At 39.1% G+C, this 27072-nt stretch overlaps 1 protein-coding gene across 1 annotated transcript in view; it reads right to left on the bottom strand.

Annotated features, from left to right (window-relative positions):
• SCFD2 (sec1 family domain containing 2) overlaps positions 1-27072 on the bottom strand; it is a 432813-nt gene that overhangs the window by 391329 nt on the left and 14412 nt on the right. The window contains exon 2 of the mRNA XM_045815929.2: positions 22810-22978. Within this exon, the coding sequence (XP_045671885.2) occupies positions 22810-22978 (169 nt within the window). The remainder of the gene's footprint in view (positions 1-22809; positions 22979-27072) is intronic.

The raw sequence follows: 27072 nt of genomic DNA, 5'->3' as shown, positions 1-27072 counted from the left end.
CATCTGTGAGAGGTGGGATTCACAGAGATGTCTCCTCAGAGACAAAAGAGCTGGTGGGCACCATTTCCCTCCCTGCCCCTCAAGCATAGGCCCAGAGACACCTGCTGAGGGCATCTCGGCCCCAACACTGGCTGCCTAACCTGCTTGCTCCAAGTTCCACACCCTGCACTCTGGCATGACTGTCCTTCTCGGTCAAACCTGTATCAGTCCCAGTACAGTGGGACCCTCCACCAGAAGTCCAATGAAGCTCCCTGCCACACCAGGTCCCTAGAGTTTGGAGTTTTGAAAGTCAGCAGGCTTGGCTGAGACAGAGTCTGGAGGGCACTGAGCTGCTCCTGGAGAGAAGGCAGGCAAACAACCTAGAGACAGACAGTGTGAAAATGGTGATCTGAAAAATGCCTGGGATGCACAGTGGGGGAGATTATTCACTCTTCTGGGAGTGCTTCTCTGAGAGGAACAAGCACAGAGACCCTTCTCTGGGGAAAAAGGAGCTGGCTGGCACTACTGCCCTCCCCTACCCCTCAGCATAAACCAACTTCAGTAAACAGCACAGTGCCAACACTGGCTGCCTAACTTGCTTACACTAAGTCCCACCCAACTCCACCCCCATGCTCTGCTGGTACTGCTTTTCTTGGGCAACTGTGCCTAAGAACCAGCACAGCTGTCCCCTTCCCTAGAAGACCAGCAGAAACCCCCACCAAACCACATATTCTGACCAGAGATTTCTGCAAGGCTTCAGTTCTAGTGGAAGTAGAATCAGGTCCCATTTAACAAGCAGAGAAGAGCACACATAGTTAAAACTCGCCACATTCTGGCCAACGTCCAAACACTGCCCACTGCATGCAAGGAGAGCCTCTACACATGACTGTCTTGAAAGATAGAACAGCCAAAATATAACAGGAGAGCACACTCAGCACACACCAGAGACACTCCCTGAAGTGCCAGACCCTGGACACTCTTCATAAGAAGACCTCTTCTTCATAAGGTCATTACACTTAGGAGCAGGAAACATAACAGGATTTTCTAAGACAGAGAGGAAAACAAAATACCAAGACAGAGGAATTCATCTAAAATGAAAGAATAAGATAAGGTCACAGCTAGAGATCTAATTGAAACAGATATAAGAAATATGCCTGCTGGAGAATTTAAAGCAACAATCATAAGGATACTTGCTGGACTAGAGAAAAACATGGAAGATTTCAGGGAGGCCCTTACTGCAGAGATAAAAGAGTTATAAAACAATCAGTTAGAAATGAAAAAATGCAATAATAGAGATTCAAAATAGACTGGATGTAAAGACAACAAAATGGAAGAAGCAAAGGAAAGAATAAGTGATATTAAAGAGAGAATTGTGGAAAATAATGAAGCTGAACAAAGAGAAAGAATTACAGAACACAAGATAGACTTAGGGAACTCAATGACTCCATCAAATGTAATAACATTCATATCATAGGAGTACCAGATGAAGAGAGAGAAAAGGGGGCAGAAAATTGAGGAAATACATAGTTGAAAACTTCCCTACTTCAGGGAAGGAAATCAACATCCAGATCTGGAAGACACAGAGAACACCCATCAAAATCAACAAAAGCAGGCCAACACCAAGACACATTGTAATGAAATTTGCAAAATATGGTGATAAAGAAAAAAATCCTAAAAGCAGCAAGAAGTCTCTAACTTACAAGGGAAGACCCATAAGGCCAGCTGCAGATCTCTCCACAGAAACTTAGCAAGCCTGAAGAGAGTGAAATGGGGGAAATGTGCAGCCAAGAATACTCTAACCAGTAAGGCTGTCATTTCGAATAGGAAGACAGATAAGGAATGTTCCAGACAAACAAAAACTAGAGAAGTTCATGACAACTAAATCAGCCCTGCACGAAATATTAAATGGCACTCTTTATAATTATTTTTTATTATATTATGTTAGTCACCATACAGTCCATCCCCGGTTTCCGATGTAAGGCTCAATGATTCATTAGTTGTGTATAACACCCAGTGCACCATGCAATATGTGCCCTCCTTACTACCCATCACCGGCCTATCCCATTCCCCCACCCCCCTCCCCTCTGTAGCCCTCAGTTTGTTTCTCATAGTCCATAGTCTCTCATGTTTCATTCCCCCTTCTGATTACCCCCCCTTTCTTTATCCCTTTCTTCCCCTACTGATCATTCTAGTTCTTATGTTCCATAGATGAGAGAAATCATATGATAGTTGTCTTTCTCTGCTTGACTTATTTCACTTAGCATTATCTCCTCCAGTGCCTAAAAGGCACTCTTTAAGTAGGAAAGAAAGACCAAAAGCAAGAAAGGCTAGAAAGGAACAGAAAAAAAAAAAATCTCCAGAAACAGTAATAAAACATGTAATAAAATGGCACTAAATACATATCTATCAATAATTACTCTGAATGTAAATGGACTAAACACACCAATCAAAAGATATAGGATGTCAAAATGGATACAAAAAACAAGACCCATCTATATGCTGCCTACAAGAGACTCATTTTCGACCTAAAAACACCTGCATATTGAAAGTGAGGGGATGGAGAAACATTTATCAGGCAAATGGACGTCAAAAGAAAGCCAGAGTAGTAATACTTACATCAGACAAACTAGATTTTAAACTAAAGACTGTAACAAGAGATTTTTAAAAAAGATACTGTATCATAATAAAGGGGACTCTCCAACAAGAATATCTAACAATTGTAATATTTACACTCCAACCATGGGACCACCAAAATACAAAAAACAATTAATAAAACCATAAAGAATCTCATTGATGATAATACAATAATAGTCGGGGACTTTAACATCCTACTTACAGCAATGGACAGATCATCTAAGCAGAAGATCAACAAGGAAACAAAAGCTTTGAATGACACACTGTACCAGATGGAGTCAATAGATATATGCCGAACATTTCATCCTAAAGCAGCAGAATACACATTCTTTTCAAGTGCACATGGGACATTCTCTAGAATAGATCACGTACTGGCTTAGGCCTCAACAAGTACAAAAAGATTGAGATCATACCAAACATACTTTCTATTCACAATGCTATGAAACTAGAAGTCAACCATAAATAAATAAATAAATAAATAAATAAACAAATAAATAAATAAATAAATAAATAAATAAATAAAAATTAGAAAGACCACAAATACAGGTAGGTTAAACAACACGCAACTAAAGAATGAATGGATCAACCAGGAAATCAAGGAAGAAATTAAAACATACATAGAAGCATATGAAAATGAACACACAACAGACCAAAATGTTTGGGATGCAGCAAAAGCAGTCCTAAGTAAACAGCAATACATGCCTACCTTAAGAAACAAGAAAAATCTCAAACAACCCAACCTTACACCCAAAGGAGCTAGAAAAAGAAAAACAAACAAAGGCTAAAGCCAGCAGAAGCAGCTAACTTCTTTCTTAGAGCAGAAATAAATGATATAGAAACTAAAAAACAATAGAACAGATCCATGAAACCAGGAGTTGGTTTATTTTTTGAAAAAAAAAAATAATAAAATTGATAAACACTTCCCCATACTTAAAAAAAAGAAGAGAGAAAGGGCCCAAACAATTAAGTCACAAATGAGAGAGGAGAAATAACAACCAACACCGTAATAATACAAACAATTAAAAGTGAATATTATGAAAAGCGATATACCAACAAATTGGACGACTGGAAGAAATGGATAAATTCCTAGAAACAGAAACCACCGAAACTGAAACAGAAGAAATAAAAAACTTGAACAGACTAATAACCAGCAAAGAAATTGAATCAGTAATCAAAAATCTCCCAACAAACAGAAGTCGAGGGCCGGATGGGTTCACAGATGAATTCTACCAAACATTTAAAGAAAAGTTAACACTTATTGTTCTCAAACTGTTCCAAAAAATAGAAATGAAAGCTTCCAAACTCATTCTATGAGGCTAGCATTACCCTGATTGTAAAACCAGACAAAGATTCCACTAAAAAAGAGAATTACAGGCCAATATCCCTGATGAACATGGATGCAGAAACTCAACAGAATACTAAAAAAACAAATCCGAAAATACATTTAAAAAATCATTCACCACAATCAAGTGGGATTTATTCCTGGGCTGCAAGGGTGGTTTGATATTTGCAAATCAATCAGCATGATACACCAGATTAATAAAAGAAAGGATAAGAACTCTATAATCCTTTCAATAGATGCAGAAAAAGCATTTGACAAAATACAACATCCATTCATGAAAAAAGTCCTCAAGAAAGTATGGATATAGGAAACATACCTCAAAATAATAAAGGCCATATGTGAAAAACCCACAGCTAATATCATTCTCAATGAGGAAAAACAGAGCTTTTCCTCTATGGGTAGGAAAAAGATAGGGATGCCCACTCTCATCACTGCTATTTAAAGTAGTACTGGAAGTCCTAGCCTCACCAATTAAACAATAAAGAAATAAAAGGCATCCAAATCAGCAAGGAAGAATTCAAACTTCCACTATTTGCAGATGACATGACACTCTATGTAGAAAACCCAAAACAGTCCACCAAAAAAATTGTTAGAACTGATACATGAATTCAGCAAAGTCACAGGATAAAAAACCAACATAGAGAAATCTGTTGCATTTCTTCACACCAGTAATAAAGAAGCAGAAAGATAAAACAAGGAATCAATCCTATTTACAAACGCACCAGAAACCACAAGATACCTAGGAATAAACCTAACCAAAGAGATAAAAGATCTGTATTTTGAAAACTATAAAACGCTCATGAAAGAAATTGAAGATGATACAAGGAAATGGAAAAACATTCCATGCTCATAGATTGGAAGAACAAATATTGTTAAGATGTCTATACTGCCCAGGGAGGAGTAGGGGACCCCTTTTTCAGCCGGTCCCCAGAGTCGAGCTGGATAGGTACCAGACCAGCCTAAATAACCACGGAATCAGCCTGAGACGCAGGATGATGCATCTGGATCTCTACAAATGAACAGCTCCAGCGCTGAGTATTGAGGTACGAAGAGGGGAGCTGTAAACCGTGCACAGATATCGGAAGATAAACGGAAGGGGGAGGGAGCCGCCGCGTTTGGGCGCCGGGAAATGGCAGCCACCTGCACGGGGGAGCGGGCGGACACATAGAGGGCACCCTCGAGAGAGCAGACTGAGACCGGTGAGCCGTGAACGCGCGCCACCAGGCATCTCTCGGAACACCGGAATCCCGGTGTGCTCACGGGATCCAGACTGAGACCGGGAACTCCCGGAGTGCGCGCGGGGCGGCTGGCGGGCCACCTGCACGGGGGAGCAGGCGGACTCGCGGTCGGCACCCGCGAAACAGCAGACTGAGACCCTGAACCGGGTGCGCGCGCCACCAGGCTTCTCACGAAACTCCGGAATCGAGGTGTGCTCACCGGGCATAGACTGAGACCGGGAGACCCGGGAGCGTGCGGGGCGGCCGGTGGCTGGCGGCATTAGAAACACAAAGGACAGAGACGCGCCGGCCCTGGAAGTGAGGGCAGGGACGCCGGGTTGGTGCGCACATCCCGGGACGCTGCAGGGTTGAGCAGCACCAACAGTAATAGAGTTAAAGTGGCCAGAACATCAGTGGAGAACAGTCCGCGATCCCTCTGTTCTGTGACAATGCAGCCTCTGCTGCTCTGACTCTCAGAAGAGGCACAGCAAACCGCCAGGGAAAGCCGCCAGAGAACAAAAGCCTGGAAATACCGGCTCAGAGAGTGCCCATCCCCATCCCCCCTCGCAGGGGACACCGAGACTCTAACCAAACAGGGTTGCCTGAGTATCGGCGTGGCAGGCCCCTCCCCCAGAACACAGAAGGCAGGCTGAACAATCAAGAAGCCCACAACCCGAGGCGCCTGGGTGGCGCAGTCATTGAGTGCCTGTCTCCGGCTTAGGGCGTGATCCCGGCGTTCCAGAAAGGAGTCCCTCATCGGGCTCCTCCGCTGGGAGCCTGCTTCTTCCTCTCTCACTCCCCTGCTTCTGTTCCGTTCTTGCTGACTGTCTGTCTCCCTCTCTCAGATAAGTAAATAAATAAAATCTTTAAAGAAGAAGCCCCACATCTCTAAGATCCCTATAAAACAAGGGGCACGGCCAGGGACCCAGTCAATAATTTGGGCTCTGGACAACCCCGCAACCTCTCCTCATCAGAATGACAAGAAGGAGAAGCCCCCCCCAGCAAAGAAAAGACAGTGAGTCTGTGGCCTCTGCCACAGAAATAACGGATATGGATGTAACCAAATTATCAGAAATGGAATTCAGAGTAACAATGGTCAAGATAATGAGTAGACTTGAAAAAAATATTAAGGAAAATGTTACTGAGAATATAGAATCCCTAAGGGCGGAAATGAGAGCGAATTTGACAGAAATTAAAAATTCTATGAGCCAAATGCAGGCAAAACTAGAGGCTCTGACGGCCAGGGTCACCGAAGCAGAAGCAAGGGTTAGTGAATTGGAGGATGGGTTAATAGAGGAAAAAATAAAAATAGAAGAGGGTCTTAAAAAAATCAACGCCCACGAATGTAGGTTACGGGAGATTACTGACTCAATGAAACGATCCAATGTTAGAATCATCAGCATCCGCGAGGGGGTGGAGAAAAACAGAGGTCTAGAAGAGATATTTGAACAAATTGTAGCTGAAAACTTCCCTAATCTAGCAAGGGAAACAAACATTCGTGTCCAAGAGGCAGAGAGGACCACTCCCAAGCTCAACCATGACAGACCTACACCACGTCACGTAATAGTGCAATTCGCAAATATTAGATCCAAGGATACAGTATTGAAAGCGGCCAGGGCAAAGAAATTTCTCACGTACCAAGGCAAAGGCATCAGAATTACGTCAGACCTGTCTACACAGACCTGGAATGAGAGAAAGGGTTGGGGGAGCATATTTAAAGCTCTTTCAGAGAAAAACATGCAGCCAAGGATCCTTTATCCAGCAAGGCTGTCATTCAGAATTGATGGAGAAATAAAGACATTTCAGAATCGACAGTCACTAGCCAATTTCGTAACCACGAAACCAGCCCTACAGGAGGTATTACGGGGGGTTCTATAAAAGTAAAAAGGCCCCAAGAGTGATACAAAACAGAAAGTCACAGCCAATACAAAGACTTTACTGACAACATGGCAGAATTAAAAGCATATCTCTCAGTACTCAGTCTTAACATTAATGGTTTAAATTCTTGCTTTAACGCCACAGGGTTGCAGATTGGATAAAAAGAAATGACCCATCCATTTGCTGTCTACAAGAGACTCATTTCGAACCCAAAGATGCATTCAGACTGAGAGTAAGGGGATGGAGTACCATCTTTCACGCAAATGGACCTCAAAAGAAAGCTGGGGTAGCAATTCTCATATCAGATAAACTGGATTTTAAACTACAGACTATAGTTAGAGACGCAGAAGGGCACTATATTATTCTTAAAGGAAGTATTCAACAAGTGGATATGACAATTATAAATATATATGCCCCCAACAGGGGAGCAGCAAGATACACAAGCCAACTCTTAACCAGAATAAAGAGACATATAAATAAAAATACATTAATAGTAGGGGACCTCAACACTCCACTATCAGAAATAGACAGAACACCCTGGCAAAAACTAAGCAAAGAATCAAAGGCTTTGAATGCCATACTCGACGAGTTGGACCTCTTAGATATATATAGAACACTACACCCCAGAACCAAAGAATACTCATTCTATTCTAATGCCCATGGAACATTTTCAAGAATAGACCATGTTCTGGGACACAAAACAGGTCTCAACCGATACCAAAAGATTGAAATTATCCCCTGCATATTCTCAGACCACAACGCTCTGAAATTGGAACTCAACCACAAGGAAAAATTTGGAAGAAACTCAAACACTTGGAGACTAAGAACCATCCTGCTCAGGAATGACTCGATAAACCAGGAAATCAAAAATCAAATTAAACAATTTATGGAGACCAATGAGAATGAAAATACAACAGTCCAAAACCTATGGGATACTGCAAAGGCGGTCCTAACGGGGAAATACATAGCCATCCAAGCCTCACTCAAAAGAATAGAAAAATCTAAAATGCAGTTTTTATATTCTCACCTCAAGAAGCTGGAACAGCAACAGAGGGACAGGCCTAATCCACGCACGAGGAAGCAGTTGACCAAAATTAAAGCTGAAATCAATCAAGCAGAAACCAGAAGTACAGTAGAGCAGATCAACAGGACTAGAAGCTGGTTCTTGGAGAGAATCAATAAAATTGACAGACCACTGGCAAGACTTATCCAAAAGAAAAGAGAAAGGACCCAGATTATTAAAATTATGAATGAAAAAGGAGAGGTCATGACGAATACCATTGAAATTGGAAGAATTATTAGAAATTTTTATCAACAGCTATATGCCAATAAACTAAGCAATCTGGAAGAGATGAAATCCTTCCTGGAAACCTATAAACTACCAAGATTGAAACAGGAAGAAATTGATTTCTTAAACAGGCCAATAAATTATGAAGAAATTGAGTCAGTGATAAACAACCTTCCAAATAACAAAACTCCAGGCCCGGACGGTTTTCCTGGGGAATTCTACCAAACATTCAAAGAAGAAATAATACCTATTCTCCGAAAGCTATTTCAAAAAATAGAAACAGAAGGAAAGCTACCAAACTCATTCTATGAGGCCAATATTACCTTGATCCCCAAACCAGGCAAAGACCCCCTCAAAAAGGAGAATTACAGACCGATTTCCCTAATGAATATGGACGCCAAAATCCTCAACAAGATACTTGCTAATAGAATCCAACAGTTCATTAAAAGGATTATCCACCACGATCAAGTGGGATTCATACCTGGGATGCAAGCGTGGTTCAATATTTACAAATCAATCAGCGTGATACATCATATCAACAAGAAAAGACTCAGGAACCATATGATCCTCTCAATCGATGCCAAAAAAGCATTTGACAAAATACAGCATCCTTTCCTGATTAAAACCCTTCAGAGTGTAGGAATAGAAGGTACATTTCTCAATCTCATAAAAGCCATCTATGAAAAGCCTACTGCAAATATTATTCTCAATGGGGAAAAGCTGGAAGCCTTTCCCTTAAGATCAGGAACTCGACAAGGATGCCCACTCTCGCCACTATTATTCAACATAGTACTAGAAGTCCTTGCAACAGCAATCAGACAACAAAAAGGGATCAAAGGTATTCAAATCGGCAAAGAAGTCAAAATGTCTCTCTTCGCAGATGACATGATACTCTATATGGAAAACCCAAAAGAAGCCACTCCCAAACTATTAGAAGTTATAGAGCAATTCAGTAACGTGGCGGGATACAAAATCAATGCTCAGAAATCAGTTGCATTTCTGTACACGAATAACGAGAACGAAGAAAGAGAAATTAGAGAATCCATCCCATTTACAATAGCAACAAAAACCATACGTTACCTTGGAATTACCTTAACCAGAGACGTAAAGGACCTTTATTCTAGAAACTATAAATCACTCTTAAAAGACATTGAGGAAGACATAAAAAGATGGAAAGATATTCCATGCTCATGGATCGGAAGAATTAACATAGTTAAAATGTCCATGCTACCCAGAGCAATCTACACTTTCAATGCTATCCCGATCAAAATACCGAGAACGTTTTTCAAAGAACTGGAACAAATAGTCCTTAAATTTGTATGGAACCAGAAAAGGCCCCGAATCTCCAAGGAACTGTTGAAAAGGAAAAACAAAGTTGGGGGCATCACAATGCCGGATTTCGAGCTGTACTACAAAGCTGTGATCACAAAGACAGCATGGTACTGGCACAAAAACAGACACATAGACCAATGGAACAGAATAGAGAGCCCAGAAATGGACCCTCAGCTCTTTGGGCAACTAATATTTGATAAAGCAGGAAAAAACATCCGGTGGGAAAAAGACAGTCTCTTCAATAAATGGTGCTGGGAAAATTGGACAGCTACATGCAAAAGAATGAAACTTGACCACTATCTCACACCATACACAAAAATAAACTCCAAATGGATGAAAGACCTCGATGTGAGACAGGAATCCATCAAAATTCTAGAGGAGAACATAGGCAACAACCTCTACGACATCGGCCAAAGCAACCTTTTTCATGATACATCCCCAAAGGCAAAAGAAACAAAAGATAAAATGAATTTATGGGACTTCATCAAGATTAAAAGTTTCTGCACAGCTAAGGAAACAGTCAGAAAAACTAAGAGGCAGCCCACGGAATGGGAGAAGATATTTGCAAATGACACTACAGATAAAGGACTGGTATCCAAGATCTACAAAGAACTTCTCAAACTCAATACACAAGAAACAAATAAACAAATCAAAAAATGGGCAGAAGATATGAACAGACACTTTTCCAATGAAGACATACAAATGGCTAACAGACACATGAAAAAAATGTTCAAAATCATTAGCCATCAAGGAAATTCAAATCAAAACCACACTGAGATACCACCTTACGCCAGTTAGAATGGCAAAAATCGACAAGACTAGAAACAACAATTGTTGGAGAGGATGTGGAGAAAGGGGATCCCTCCTACATTGTTGGTGGGAATGCAAGTTGGTACAGCCACTCTGGAAAACAGTGTGGAGGTCCCTTAAAAAGTTAAAAATTGAGCTACCCTATGATCCAGCCATTGCACTACTGGGTGTTTACCCCAAAGATACAGACGTAGTGAAGAGAAGGGCCATATGCACCCCAATGTTCATAGCAGCAATGTCCACAATAGCTAAATCGTGGAAGGAGCCGAGATGCCCTGCAACAGATGACTGGATTAAGAAGTTGTGGTCCATATATACAATGGAATATTACTCAGCTATCAGAAAGAACGAGTTCTCAACATTTGCTACAACATGGACAGCACTGGAGGAGATAATGCTAAGTGAAATAAGTCAAGCAGAGAAAGACAACTATCATATGATTTCTCTCATCTATGGAACATAAGAACTAGGATGATCAGTAGGGGAAGAAAGGGATAAAGAAAGGGGGGGGTAATCAGAAGGGGGAATGAAACATGAGAGACTATGGACTATGAGAAACAAACTGAGGACTTCAGAGGGGAGGGGGGTGGGGGAATGGGATAGACCGGTGATGGGTAGTAAGGAGGGCACGTATTGCATGGTGCACTGGGTGTTATACACAACTAATGAATCATCGAGCCTTACATCGGAAACCGGGGATGTACTGTATGGTGACTAACATAATATAATAAAAAATCATTATAAAAAAAAAAAGATGTCTATACTGCCCAAAGCAATCTACACATTTAATGTAATCCCTCTCAAAACACCATCAGCATTTTTCACAGAGCTAAAACAAATAATCCTAAAATTTGCACGGAACCAGAAAAGACCCTGAATAGCCAAAGCAATCCTGAAAAAAGAAAAAGCTGGAGGCATCATAATTCCAGACTTCAAGTTATATTACAAAGTTGTAGTGATCAAGACAATATGTTACTGGCTCAAAAACAGGCACATAGGTCACTGGAACAGAACAGAGAACCCAGAAATGGACCCACAACTAATCTTCAACAATCTTCAACAAAGCAGGAAAGAATATCCAATGGAAAAAAGACAGTCTCTTCACCAAATGGTGTTGGGAAAATTGGACAGCGACATGCAGAAGAATGAAACTGGACCACTTTCTTACACCATACACAAAAATAAATTCAAAATGGATTTAAAGACCTAAATGTGAGACAGGAAACCATTAAAATCCTAGAGAAGAACACAGGCAGCAACCTCTTTGATGTCGGCCATATTAAGTTCTTGCTAGATATGTTTCCTGAGACAAGGAAAACAAAACCAAAAATGAACTACTGGGACTTCATCAAGAGAAAAACTTCAGCACAGTAAAAGAAACAATCAATAAAACTAAAAGGCAACCTACAGAATGAGAGAAGATATTTGCAAGTGACATATCTGATAAATGGTTAGTATCCAAAATATATAAAGAACTTACAATATTCAACACCCAAAAAACAAATAATCCAGTTTAAAAATGGGCAAAAGACATGAATAGACATTTTTCCAAAGAAGACTTATAGTTGGCTAACAGACACATGAAAAGATGCTCAACATCACTCATCATCATGGAAATACAAATCAAAACTATAGTGAAATACCACCTCGCACCAGTCATAATGGCTAAAATTAACAACACAAGAAACAACACGTGTTGGCAAGGATGAGAAGGGGAACCCTCTTGCACTGTAGGAACGCAAACTGGTGCAGCCACTCTGGAAAACAGTATGGAGGTTCCTCAAAAAGTTAAAAGTAGAACTACCCTACAATCCAGCAATTGCACCACTAGGTATTTACCCAACAGACACAAAAATACTAATTCAAAGGGATACATGCTCCCTGATATTTATAGCAGCATTATCAGCAGTAGCCAAAATTATGGTAAGAACCCAAATGTCCATCAACTGATGAATGGATAAAGAGGATGTGGTGTGTATATATTTATACATATATGGTCACACACATGAAATATTACTCAGCCATCAAAAAGAATGAAATCTTACCATTTGCAATGATGTGGATGGAGCTAAAGAGTATTATGCTAAGCTAATAAATAAGTCAGAGAAAGACAAATACCATATGATTTCACTCATATGTGGAATTTAAGAAACAAAACAAATTAACATAAGGGGAAAAAAGGGAAAGAAACACAAACCAAGAAACAGACTCTCAACTATACAGAACAAACTGAGGATTGCTGGAGGGGAGGTTTGGGGATAAATAGCTGATGGGTAGTAAGGAGGGCAGTTATTGTGATGAGCTCTGGGTGGTTTATTTAAGTGATGAATCACTAAATTCTACACCTGAAACTAATATACTGTATGTTAACTAATTGGAATTTATTTTTTTTAAGATTTTCATTTATTTCTCAGAGAGGGGGAGAGAGAGAGAACAAGCACAAGCAGGGGGAGCGGCAGGCAGAGGGAGAAAGAAGCAGGCTACCTGCTAAGCAAGGAGCCCAATGTGGGACTCGATACCAGGACCCAGGGACTGTGACCTGAGCCAAACGTAGATGCTTAACCAACTGAGCCACCCAGGCATTCCAAATAACTGGAATTTAAATAAAAACTTGGAAAGAAAAAAAACCTATATCTTTTTATTAATTATACTATTATATGTAATATGATAGAAATATAGAGAGAAAAATACAGTACTTTGATTACTTGTCAAAAAAATAGAGAATATGCAGACGGAACAGAAGTACAGGAAAAGATGTTCAACATCATTAGTCACGAGGGGAAAACAAATTAACATCACAAGTTATCTTTGAACAACTAATCCTTTCCTTAGAATGGAATGTTCTAGATCTATATACCTACAAGGCTTATAATTTATTTCCCTGAAGTCTCTGTTTGAAAGACATCTCAGAAAGACCTTTTCTATGTCCTCCATACACTTCCTCACCACCCCAAATCCTTAGTTGCTCTTGATCCCCTTGCCTTGCTTTATTTGCTTCATAGCACTTATCCCTGGCTGACACTATATATCCACTTGTTTATCCATTTGTTGTCTCCCCCCTCTTAGAAAAAATTCCATGACAACAGAGATCTTGTCTTCATAAGTGCCTATCACACAGTAATCAATTAATAAACATTGTAAATAAACTACAACACACATTTACATGCTTAGACAATTCACTTTCCTATTTTCATCTATGATGAACTTCCTGAATTTTTACCCAAATGAGCTTCCTCGATTTCAGACCTCTCCTGCCTTGGACCCCAAAATGCCTTCTTTATGCTAAAACCATCTCATTCTTATTTTCTTCTTCCTAGAAGAAGGGCAACTACCCCTACCCTGTTGATCCCAGCCACCCTACCACCAGTCACTATCCCTGTGTGACATGGTCATTAGAAGGCAAAAGTAAAAGAAAAGAAAGGTACCCTCAGGCAAGAATACCAGCCGGCAACAGAGTAGAGAAGCTGTAGCCAGAAGTGTAGGAAAGTTCTGCCATGCTACTGAATACACTCTAGTCTACACAACCTAAGATTTAGAAGCACCCCAATAATGGCTGTGATTGGTTAACTCATGAGGAGTTAGGTGTTTTGACTTGTCGACTTTTGCTTGGCAGTAAACATCAACCTAATCAGGAATTTGTCATTCAAATGTAATCAGTCTTTCCATTCCTCCTTCTCTGTTTTAACTGACTTCAGAGAATTCTTAGCTTTTTCTAAAGGAGACATAGTTTCCATTTAAATTATGGATTGCAAGACCACAATGACCCAGAGTTCAGTGTTCTCACAACACAGAGACCACAAAGCCACTTTAAATTTTTCAATATGAAAAAGATTCTGGGGATTGCCTGCACATTCCTTAACTAACAGATACCATGACAGAGTTGCAATATGTCAGCAATTATAGAAAAATAATTTCTACCTTCAAAAATTCTTTTTTTAAAATACACATTAAAACAGAAGAATTCTCAAAAACGTAACTACTAAACATAATTCTTTATCACGAAATATAACTTAAATGTCTCTGGTATATTAAATTATTTAACTATTTCTTAGGAGATACATTTATCCTCTCATTTTCAGAAAAGAACCGTGCTTTATTTCACCCCACTATCTACAAATTTTTCATTAATTCTTTTTTCTAAACCTGTAACTAAGACCAGATGATCTTTAGAATTCCCCAAAAGAAGTTAAATATAGCAAGTTGTATGCTAAGAAGAGGTAGGTCTTTCTCCTAGTCAATCTGCAATGTTTACTTGAACAGTTTATTGTGTTTGGGGGGGGAGTGTTTGTCTTTGTTTTAAAAGTAGGCTCCATGCCCAATGTGGGGCTTGAATTCACGACATTGAGATCAAGAGTCAGATGCTCTACCAACTGAGCCAGCCAGGCACCCTGAATAGTGTTTTTTCGTAACATTTATTTTTTGGTACAGGCTAAGGAGATGCCCATAGTCTGTCCCAGTGCCTAGGTCATTCACAACACTGCTATGTGGTAACACAACCTCTTGTGTGCTGGCTCTCCACCTCAACCTCGACACTAAATATACTTTACATAATATTCACATACAAGTTCAGTCATTCTATCTGAAGGTAAACTTAAAATCAGACTAGTACCGCTGCCTCTGCTCTAAGAAAAATTACCTTTACTCCCTCTGAAAATGTGGTCTCTAATAGTAATGTTTAATTGGTACTTGCAAACCAAGGAAAGAGGAGATAAACGTATGGCTATTAAGAGGTGATTTAACAATTTTTGACTTAAAGGGCCTAGTGAATTTGATATACATCATTATCACGTTACTTGACATTGCAAAAGTTAACAACGAATTGGCTCATCATTGCTTAGGCTGAAACCACTGTGTCATTTGTCTCTTATTCCATAAAATCTACTCCATTTTTTTCATTGTTGTATAGTCTAGGGGAAAAAATCCCTACCTCCAAAATAAAAACTAACAAGAAAACGGGACTTAAAATATTGCTTTTTATAAACTAGAATACCAAATATTTCCAAATTTATGGTTTATTTATACATCCATTCAAGTAAGCATGTATCAGAGTCACAATACATTGGAAAAGAAATATGCCCTGGAATTAAAAAATAATTTTGTTAAATGACCTAATTCAATCACTTAGGGAAACTTGGGCTTAGGGCAAGTTACTTAAGTCTCTTTCTTAAAACTTCTATTGAAATAAAAAATAATAATAATATCCACCTTGTAGAGCTGCTTTCAGAATTGTTAAAAGAAAAACTACAGGCCCAAAATGGCATCATTTAGGTTAATGTCTTAAGTCAGTAAATCAAGACTTAATACCAAACTTAACTGCAGTTCCAACCCCTCAGAAATATAACCTTTAATCAGTCAACATGGAAATTTCCTAGTGAGCACTAGGAAATACTGATAGACCTCTTCTTTTCCCCTTAGGAGGGTGACCTCACCTAAATCAATGGATTCTTTGCTAATAATTTCCTTTTCCTACTCCCTCTCTACCTTTTAAAATCTTTCCTTTTCTGTAGCCCTTTGGAGCTCCCCTCCACTTGCTAGACAGGATGTTGCCCAATTCATGAATCCATAATAAAATCAATAGTTCTTTAAAGGGTGCCTCGGTGGCTTAATCGGTTAAGAGTCCAACTCTTAATTTCAGCTCACATCATGATCTCCTGATCACAGAGTTGTGAGATCAAGCCCCGCATCAGGCTCCAAGCTGGGTGTGGAGCCTGCTTAAGATTCTCTCTCACACCCTCTCCCTCTGCCCGTCGTGCCTTAAAAAATAGTTCTTTAAAATTTACTTATTGAAGTTTTGCTATTTAACAGAATTAAGTGAAATAACACATTTTAAAATACCTAGCATAATGCCTAACAAAATTCATGCCCTCAGTGTTACCCTCCTTCCTTCTCAGTGACCTAGACAATGAGGTAAATTTGGAGTAAAGTACAAAGAAGAAACTAAAAGGAAGAAATAAAATAGATTAGATAGATATCAATCAACAATGCTAGACAGTGGCTTAAGTGCTAAAGTTAAGTAGATAAGGCTTTTCATGGATTGACATAATCATTTTTAAACTTGGTCTCAACCTATTATTAAGACTTATTCATAGGGTGCCTGGGTGGCTCAGTCAGTTAGGAGTCTGCCTTTGGCTCAGGTCATGATCTCCAGGTCCTGGGATCGAGTCCCATGTCAGGCTCCCTGCTCAGCAGGGAGTCTGCTTCTCCCTTTGCCTCTGCCTGTGTGTACTCTCTCCCTCTCTCTCACAATACTTAAAAAAAAAAAAAAGACATTCATTTATTCATTTTTTATTCAATTTACTAATACCTCTTAAGAGTTCCAGCACAGTTACTACCTTCAAGGAATTTACAATCTACTAGGGGAGACAGAACATGTAACAAATAATTACAGTGCAGGGTTTTGGAATTTTTTTAAAGATTTTATTTATTTATTTGATAGAAATAAAGAACACAAGCAGGGGGAGTGTCAGACAGAGGGAGAGAGAAAAGCAGGTTCCCTGCTGAGCAGGGAACCCAATGCAAGACTTGATCTCGGGACCCTGGGATCATGACCTGAGCTGAAGGCAGACACTTAACCGACTGAGCCACCCAGGCACCCCAGGTTTTGGCATTTTAATAAGAAGTTTTAAAGGAAAGGATGGTTTGTTGAGGAGGGAAGACAACGTAGAAGGAGAAAAGCATTGCAGAGGTTCCAAAATAAGAGACAGCTACTTTCCTCCCTAGGAGCACAGAATCCCATCTTAAATTAGCTTAAGAAGAAAATAGTGATTTTATTTACATCTAGTTTCTATTTATTTTTAATAGGAAATACATTCACAGGATTGAAAATTCAAAGCACACAAACTGGTATACAGAGTAGGATATGTCCCTCCTTCCTCGGTCTTTATTCATTTCTCTAACTCCTCGGTGTGCCCCCAGACCACAGTATCAGCCTACAGAGATAGCCAGCATCATCAGTTCCCTATACATGTGTATATTTCACCCTTTTGTACAAATAGGCATGTTATGCCTCAAGTTTTTTCATTTGAAATATGTCATCAAGCTCACTGCTTATCAGTATATAAACAACTTCGTTCTTCATTCTATTTCAACAGATATTTGAAATTCCATCACATGTGTAACACAATTTACTGAACTGACAGTGCAATCATTTCCATTTGCAATTACAAATTAGTGATGAATGAATGTAATATATCATTCTACATGTGTGCAGAATACATCCATGAAAGAAGTCCTACAAGTAGAATTGCCTGGCCAATTTTGCTATGTTTTGCCAAAACAATGAGAGCATTTCATATATTCAATAATTAGAATCTAGACATCTGCAAACTAATCTCTCCTATGCTCGGATTTGGCTTCACCCTCTCTTAATTCAGCAGCCTCATTCCATACACGGATCCTGCCCTTATCACTTCAACAAATATCCCTTGAGTGCCAGGTATCGTTCTAGGCACTGGGGACATCACAGTGAATAAAACAGACAAATATCCCTCCTCTGGGGGAACTTTCTAGCAGTGGGTTTTCTTTATAGCCCTTTAGGAAAGGAAGACACAAAAATACAACATAAATACATATATTAGAAAGTGCAAAGGAGAAAATCAGTAAAACAGGGAAGGGAAATAGGAAGTGCTAAGATGGGAGAAAGACCTGAAGGCATATGGGGAGATTTGGGAGAAGTGGGCACTGGACTGAGCAGAACCAGCAGTGATGTGGGTGCTGGGTTAGGCCAGAGTCAGGGGCAGCAAGCCAGACATAGCAAATGCAGCTGGGGCATCAGGTGTAGTGTACTCGTGGAACGGAAAGAGTAATAAGCTAGAGAGAATGGAGCCTGGGCGAGAATAGAAACCCATTTCAACAGAAGGAAAACATAAGAACAGAAAAGATTCTGTCTCCTTCTTGGACAAAAGATTCCACGTAATCCAGGGACCAACGGACAAGGACTGGAAAGCCAAGTTATAATGCATTTAAAGTTATCAATTTCTCATTGCATTGGCAGTAACTTTAATTGCTAGGATTATACACTGCCTTTTATAAAAATTATATTAGCAGTAAATTTTGATTATCAAAGATTATATCATAGTTAGAGGCTTGCTTTCTAAAGATTATCCCATTGTAGGCACATTGTTTATTGCCAAGCACTCATCTGTTTTCATTTTAGTACTAATTTTTTTATCCTCACATTCCTTTCCCTGAGAAGGTTTGGGGGGTGCTGTAGGAGGTAGTAGTGTTTGTTATTATCTTGATGGAAGTACAGTTTATACTACAAAAGTTGTAATTTATTTCAATTCCCCTTTTGCAGAGAAATTGATCGGCACAATTCTCTCAGTATTCCAAGCAATTGTAAAGAAACTACCTAATTTTTTTCTTTATTGCTTTATTTTTTATAATCATATTTTTTAATTATATTATGTTAGTCACCATACGATACATCCCTGGTTTTTGATGTAAAGTTTGATGATTCATTAGTTGCGTATAAAACCTTTATTTGCTTGTCACTTTCTCACCACCTATCTCTCCAACCTGACTCCTAGTCCTCCTATGTCACCAAACCTGCTCTCGTGAACGTTTTCTTTATTCAGATCCTGCTAGAATTCATCAATACCTTTGACATTTATGACCACACCCTCATACTTCGATGGCTCTCAAAACTCATATTCTATGACAATACTCACAAATAAGAAGAAAAGGCATCCAATGAAAGTAAAGACTGGGGGGTTAATATATACATATATTAATATAAATATTATATATATATTAATATAAATATTATATATATATTAATATAAATGTTATATATATTAATATAAATGTTATATATATATATAAAATACACACACACACAAATGAATTTGATTGTAAGTGCTCAGAAGCAGAGCTGAGTTATAGCAAGGACTCAGTTAGGAAGAACTTTTATTGGGCGCCTGGGTGGCTCAGTCGGTTAATCGGCAGCCTTTGGGTCAGGTCATCATCCCAGGATCCCAGGATCCCAGGATCGAGTCCCACATCAGTCTCCCTGCTCAGCGGGGAGTCTCCTTCTCCCTCTGCCCCTTACCCCACTTGTGCTTGCTCTCTCTCTCTCTCTCTCAAATAAATAAAATCTTTAAAAAAAATTAAAATTTTTTTTAAAAAGGAAGAATTTTTATTTTAAAAACCAAGAGCCTTGGAGGAAGTCATTTAGGCCAATGCCCTTATTTTATAGATGAAATAATGAGGTACAGAAAAGATATCAGTTAGGATGCCTTCGATTGCAAGTAATAGAAAAGAGACTCGATTTGGCTTGAACAATGAGGAAGTATACTCTCCTACATAACATGGGATCCAGGCATATTATCCCATCACTGCTCTCCCCTGGGGCACCTGTGGCCATGCCACCTTCCACGTATCAGCTTCAACTTCAGGTTGTAAGCAGAATGCCTCAGCACTTTCAGGACTTAATCAGTCCTGGGAGTTGGAGGAAGAGGGGAAAGCACGTCTCTTTCTTGAGTCTCTTTTCAGAAGCAAAGAAACCTGATCAAGAAGCCCTAAGATGACTTTCTCTCTCGTCACCTCCCCATTTCTAAACCATCACTGGCAAGGGAAATGGGATTCTAAGGCTGGTTTGGTTCAAGCTTTGGACTAAACTTGGGGTAGAATGAGTGCTGGGGAATCAAAGTTAAATAAATTGGTCATAATCACAATATAACTTGTAGATCTAAGAGATTCTTTACATTTGTCCTGCTACACTTGTCAGAATTTGTTTTGTCCCTGCTCATTAATGCTGGATTCAACTCTTTTCTCTTCTTGCAAATTTCTCTGGGGGGCTCACTTGGTTTTTCTGTAAGTACCTTGGCTTCTGAGGAGTCAGCATAGAGTAACAGTAAGCACTGACTTTACAGCCAGACTGCTGGGTTCAAATACAAGCCCCGCCCCTTCCAACTGTCTGTGCCACCTTAGGCATGTCACTCAATCTCCTTCCTTCTCTATAAAAGGGGATGGTAATAGAACCCCCTCACAGAGAAGTCACTATATAGAAAGTGATCAGAACAACGCCTGTTACACAGTAAGTGCTATGTAAGTGTGTGTTATAATTATTAAAGGGCATCTATTGCTTCTGCCTGCCCAGCAGCCCTTTGACCTTCTTTTGATAAATGTTTCCATTTTCTTTTGAAGGACTACCCCTCCACCAGGGCATACAGTCTTGGCACAATTCTCAACCAGTATGAACTGCTCCCAATCCCCACTGGGCAGAGGGTTGGCACAAGGCCCAAGTGAGGCCAATCTCACATTTTCCCTTAGAATCTAAAGCTTAAACAGAATGACTCATGACCAAAAACAGTTAAAATTCAGTCTCTCTGATGTGAAGGCCTTGAAGAGGCTTTTCCTAAGTTCTAGACCCTTGGAACTGTGTGGTCCTTTCCAAAATCTGATTAAGAGTTCTTCCTTGAGAAAAAAAAAAGAGTTCTTCCTTTGATCGTGTTAATGTTCAATCTCTTTAATAAACGCTTTTTTTTGCTCAAATTAGCCAAAATTGATCTGTGTTGCCAGTGTAACTGCTATGTTGAATGAATAGGACTCTTGAAATTAAATCATCAAGTAACTTCATTTTTGTCTCTGTCTCTTTAAATTTATGCATAAGCCTAGCTCCTCTCTGGCCCCGACACAGATAGCACTGAAATTAAGACCGCAGCTCTGAAGCCAAACACTCTGGGCTCAAATTCTAGGTCCACCTCCTACTAACTATGTTACTTATGGTCTCTTTGCCTCAGTTTCCTTACTGGTAAAATGGGGGAATAACAACACCTACCTCGCTAGGTTATCATAAAACTTAAATGACTTCCCAAATGTAAAATGCCCGGAAGTGCCCTTGGCATGTGGTAAGTCCTGAAAAACATTAGTTTTTTGCTGATGGCACTGGGGGTCTAGTGTGGTGGTCTTTCTTCCTCACACCCCATCCTATCAGGCCCTGACCATTCTCTTTTCCATACCTATACTCATGTTAGCCCTTTTCTTTTTCTAAATTCTTCAAGACATAATTAAGTCAAGTATCACCACTTCCAGAAGGCCTACATTGATCTACAGAGACCTTGTGGACCTGACACTTTGTAGGATTTATAATCTGTAACAGACACCTGAGTCTTGAGTTCACATAATTTCTATTGTATTTTAATTGAACCAGTGTGTAAAAAGGACTACCCCAATAAGAAAAGTAGTCGCTGAAGGCAAAAATTATACTTTCAATTATTTTATGTCTTTCATATTACTTAGTCCAGAGAAGGTTCATAGTAAGTCCTTGATAAGTAACTTTTGAATGGCCCTCTGAACAGCTAAAACTATCTCCAATCACAACTACCTCTGGGTTTGTATAGCTGCAAACCCATAGGCCTATGTTTTAGTATATGTGCTATGAAAGTGAGCACATGGCCTATGCTTTTATTGTGTGTATAAGTAAACAAAAAAGACGGTACGGAACTGTCCATTTTCATCCCACACTGGCCCATACACTCTGGGCACCCAATAAATGTTATGAACTACCCCCCCCCCCAAAAAAAGATGAAAAATTCAAGAGCTGAAAACTAATTCCAGATATGATAGGAAATTCCAAATGTATCTGTTACTATTAAGATTTGAAAGTATAATGCAAAAGATCCTGTTTTGTTTAAAAATTAAAAACAGAGAGATAAGAGAAACAGATACTCAGATACTTTTCCATCTTCTAATACTTTCTTTTTTTCCTCACAAGAATTACTGATGATGGACAAAGTAGAGGAGGTAACTATTGTTAGCTTTTCATTATCATGTTTCTGGAGAAATGTTCTTCTATTTTTGAAACTCTGCATAACACGAAGTATACCATCTTCTTTTTATGGCTTCTCTAAGCATGTGAAAAATATACACAGAAATGAAAACTTCTCTCATTGATGTCCCAGAGCATATTGTTTACACACAGAAAGATGGCACTGGTTCATAGCTTTGTGGGCGATTATTTAGTCATGTGAAAAAGCCCACTGGGAAAAGAAATTGAGTAAGCCTGGACTCGAATCCATGTGAAACCATCTGTGGAATGGAGATGTATAAATTGACTCACTTAACTGATTCTCAGAACAAACTTATATTACATCTAAATAATACCCCTATAAATGACACTTCCATACTTTTTGGCTTATTGTTGTTTAATGGGTCTGGTTATCTCAAAGTTAGGGAGAAAAATTGCTTTTTTCTAAATGTTATCCACTGAATTTTTCAACCGGACCAACTCTTCATTGCTTCCTTCCTATAAAAAGAGCTGGCCTCAGAGTAAAAGAAAAGGGAAGAGAGAGAAGGATGAGAGAAGGAAAAAAACCTGTATATCTTACTTGGATTGTGCAAGACAGCCTGGTGCAACCATACTCTGATTTTTCTCCTCATTCTGGAGTGCTGTAAGCTCCACCATGTTAACCATCACATCGTTGGTGTGACCTGGAAGCTGGGGAAGCACTGAAATGATCTTCTCTAACAAGTTGTCTCCGTGATGTCCAACTGCTCCTGTTTAAGCAGACAAGACAATATAAACACAAAATAGGAGGAAAAAAATCTGGATTAATGTTTTATAATGGCCCTTCTATCAAGAGTAATATATATATATTTTGTTTCTGTTACATAAATCAATAACACAAGCCTAGCATTTTACCCTCTGTAACACTAATCAAGCTCACAATTATCTAGTCAACCTGTGCCTTGTGCTTTGGACTTAATGTTCCGTGAGGGCAGATGCTGTGTCTGCTCCGGTTACTACTATATTCCTAGCACCTAGCAGTGCCTATATATGGTAGGTATCAATAAAAATTTAATATATAAATAAACAATCAGCATATATTCAGCCAGGAAAATAGTGTCATTGGACGATACTATTGTAAAATTTTACAGCCAAACTTTAATTTACTGATGAAGACATTAAGACCCAGAAGGGCTTAGAGACCTGACCAAGAATAGCAGATGTCCTCTCTGCTAGAACCTTATCTTCAAAATGGCAACTGTTTATCTAGTTCATCCTGCATCCGGCATGTCTAGCAGGCAACTTGGCAGCAAATCGGCTCTCACTAAATATTTGTTAGATTACGGAAAAACTAAATGAGTGAATAACAGTTTGTAATGACAGAAACATCTACAGAGTACCTTCTGTGTACCAGGCACTGTTCTAGGTACTTCACATGTATTAATTCTTTTAATAACAAATGACTTAGAAACTCAAACTGAAATTCAAAACTAATGACACAGTGTGATATTTTTTCCATGAAACCAAGTTATCTTTCCAAAAGCCATCATTGCTCGGGAGACCTCCTTCCAACAATGGGTGGGACAATGGCACATCTTGTTTTGATCCCACCCACTCCAAACCAATCAACCTTTTGTTTCCTGGTGTCTCTCTATCTCTGTCTGCTGTTTTTGCCATGCCACATTAATTGAACAGAAAACACCAAATCCAGAATCCAAGGAATCCTTATCACCGCTACCACCATCTTCACCACAATAGCTAATATTTATTGAAAGCTTGTGATGAACCAGGTATTAAGTTTCATATTGCACATTTATTATCCACTTAATTCTTACAACAACTTTAATAGATGGGTATAATTAAGCTCATTTATAGAGTAGAAGATTCAATTTAACTAACTCCCTCAGGATGGCATAACTTTGTAAGTTACAGAGCAAGAATTCAAACTCAAAAGGCAGAAATTGCCAAAACCACACTGTTAACAACAACAAAAATCAAGCCGGTAAAAGTGACTTAAGACAGAGCCAACAGGGGCACCTGGGTGGCTCAGTCGGTTAAGCATCTGCCTTCAGCTCAGGTCGTGATCCCGGGGTCCTGGGATCGAGTCCCACAGCTTCTCTCTGCCCTCTCCCTTTGCCCCTCCCTCTGCTCCTGCTTGTTCTCTCTCTCTCTCACAAAAATAAATAAAATATTTAAAAATTAATTAATTAACTTTTTAAAAAAGAGCCAACACGAGTGCATCTAAGATGACTTCTACTATGAGAGACTATGGACTCTGGGAAACAAACTGAGAGCTTCAGAGGGGAGGGGGGTGGGGGACTGGGATAGGCCGGTGATGGGTATTAAGGAGGGCACATATTGCATGGTACACTGGATGTTATATGCAAATAACGAATCATGGAACACTACATCAAAAACTAAGGATATACTGTATAGTGACTAACATAACATAATAAAAAACTATTATAAAAAAAAATAAGATGACTTCAGTGGTAAAGATGAAAGAGTTCTTGTACCACCAGTAGAGTATTCATTTATTAGGCCTGGAAGGAACCACACATTTTATTTCTGCTATGTGTGGTTTATGGTTGTCTCCTCAGCACTCAGACTTATGAGCTGCTCTTTAAATACTTGCTGAGTGAAAGCCTAGTGACTGAAGCACCCTGAGATCCAAATGAGGGTCAGAAGTCCCTCAGTGAGTTATATCTTTAAACTACGCCGAGAATGGAGATACTGGGATTACCTCATAGTATCTGAATTTCTCTACCAGTTCCCTCACCACTCACTAAAAATTTTCATAAATATCCACTCATCACTAAAATAATGTTTCTTTGAACTGGGCGCCCAAATTCTGAACCCTGCTCCAAACTCTTTTTAGTTTTCGACTGCTGTTTGTTGGCACATGGTACACACAAGTGATCTATACATGCTACCATTTTTCCCTAACTTCGGTAGCCCCTATAGTCTGGCTGTTTCTCACTTCTCCTGCTATGCAAAACTCAGGGGTCCTTCCTAAGTTACGGTTCATTAAACCCTCTGCAAATTGTTGACTAATCCAGTCTTCCCGAAACTCTCCCAATATGAGAAGTCAAAACATAGCGTACTTATTTTTTCTTATGGTTTAAACCTGATAGTTATTTTTACAGAACCAAAGAATAATTCATACGCTTAAAATATTATGTACTAATATCCTAAGTGTTCAAAGGTAGAGGAATAATTTTTTTTCTAATTATGGTATATTTATTGAAGTGGTTCTCAAATTGTGATCTTCATTTTCTTCTAATTATTTATATCCTCTAAACATGCTATGATGAACACACATTCTTATTGTAATAAGAATAAAAAATGTTATACACACACACACAAATATCCCAACATTTTAACAAGGGTTATCTTTGGATAGTAGGATATTTTGGTTGATATAAACCCTACACAAACTTCATTTTTTTCTCAATATTTTCTAGAAGGAATACATGATACCTACCTAATTGGAAAAATAATTAACATTCCATCAGGAACTGTTTCTAATATTTTTTTAAGATTTTTATTTATTTATTTGACAGAGATAGAGACAGCCAGAGAGAGAGGGAACACAAGCAGGGGGAGTGGGAGAGGAAGAAGCAGGCTCATAGCAGAAGAGCCTGATGTGGGGCTCGATCCCATAACGCCGGGATCACACCCTGAGCTGAAGGCAGACGCTTAACCACTGTGCCACCCAGGCGCCCTAGGAACTGTTTTTAATATTGTATCAGAGAATTATGCCAAATTTATATGAACACAATTATTCAATGTTTTAGATTTAGTCAAAGGATATGTATATCTAACATGTTTTATAATGACAGATAAAGCAGATATGGGCTTTCAACTAAATGTCCTGCTCTTCTGAACAGTTTCTCCCATCTCTGGCTTTAGAGGGTTCAATCTTCATTTTTTAAATCTAGTTAGTGCCATTTATAGGACTCAAAAATAGACTAAGATTTGGGGCCTCTCAATGTCACAATAACTTCAGAATCTTTTATGAAATAAATAAAATGCTGAAATTTGTATCAGTTAAATTTTCAGAGAGCTTAATTTTTCCTTTATTACAGAAATTTTAAAATATTATTTTAAAGCTTAAGAGTGAAAATCAACCAGAACTCAGTTATTTTGGCCAACAGGAATGTGATCTAGTATGATAAGAGAATGGTTTATTTCCCAATGCCGTCTTTTACAAGGTGGGTATGGGAAAAAGAAACTGGAGACATGGGTCCTAGTGGTCCCATCCTCCACTAGTTCCTTGTGTGATCTAAGATAACTTCCATAAATGTGGTGCTATTTTATCATGTTAAAAACTCAGACTTGGTCCAAATGACACCTACACATCTTTGAACCTTAAGATTTGAAATCCTAAGTCAATTGCTTCAAGAGCTAAACTTGTTTAGTTAACAGCATGTGAAAAGTACCAATCCTGCCTTACTCTGTGGCTCATATGTGAATGTATATGCTAGTACCATTATCATAAGGCAAGTAACATCTTCACTTGCCTCTACTCACATAGAATAAAGTCAGAAGCAAGAATGTAGGAGCCCTCATTAATACTGTATGTTAACTATACTGAAATTAAATTAAAATAAAATAAATATACATATATATAAAAAAAGGATATGGGTTGAGATGGCAGAGCAGTAGGGGACCCTATAATTGCCTCGTCCCTAGAACATAGCTAGATAAATATCAAATCATTCCAAACACCCAAAAAATAGATCGGAATGCTGAGAGAACAAATTGCAGAACTAGAAGCAAAATAGAAGCCATATGGTAGAAGGTAGGAGCTGCATTATGTGATTCTGGGGAGAAAAGAATCTCGGATGCTGTGGAGAAGTGG

This window comes from Ursus americanus, chromosome 8 (assembly GCF_024610735.1).
Source record: "Ursus americanus isolate L20-20 chromosome 8, mUrsAme1.1.p, whole genome shotgun sequence".
Taxonomy (NCBI): domain Eukaryota; kingdom Metazoa; phylum Chordata; class Mammalia; order Carnivora; family Ursidae; genus Ursus; species Ursus americanus.
Note: the sequence above shows the minus strand (reverse complement) of the source record. Positions and strands in the feature narration are given on the sequence as shown.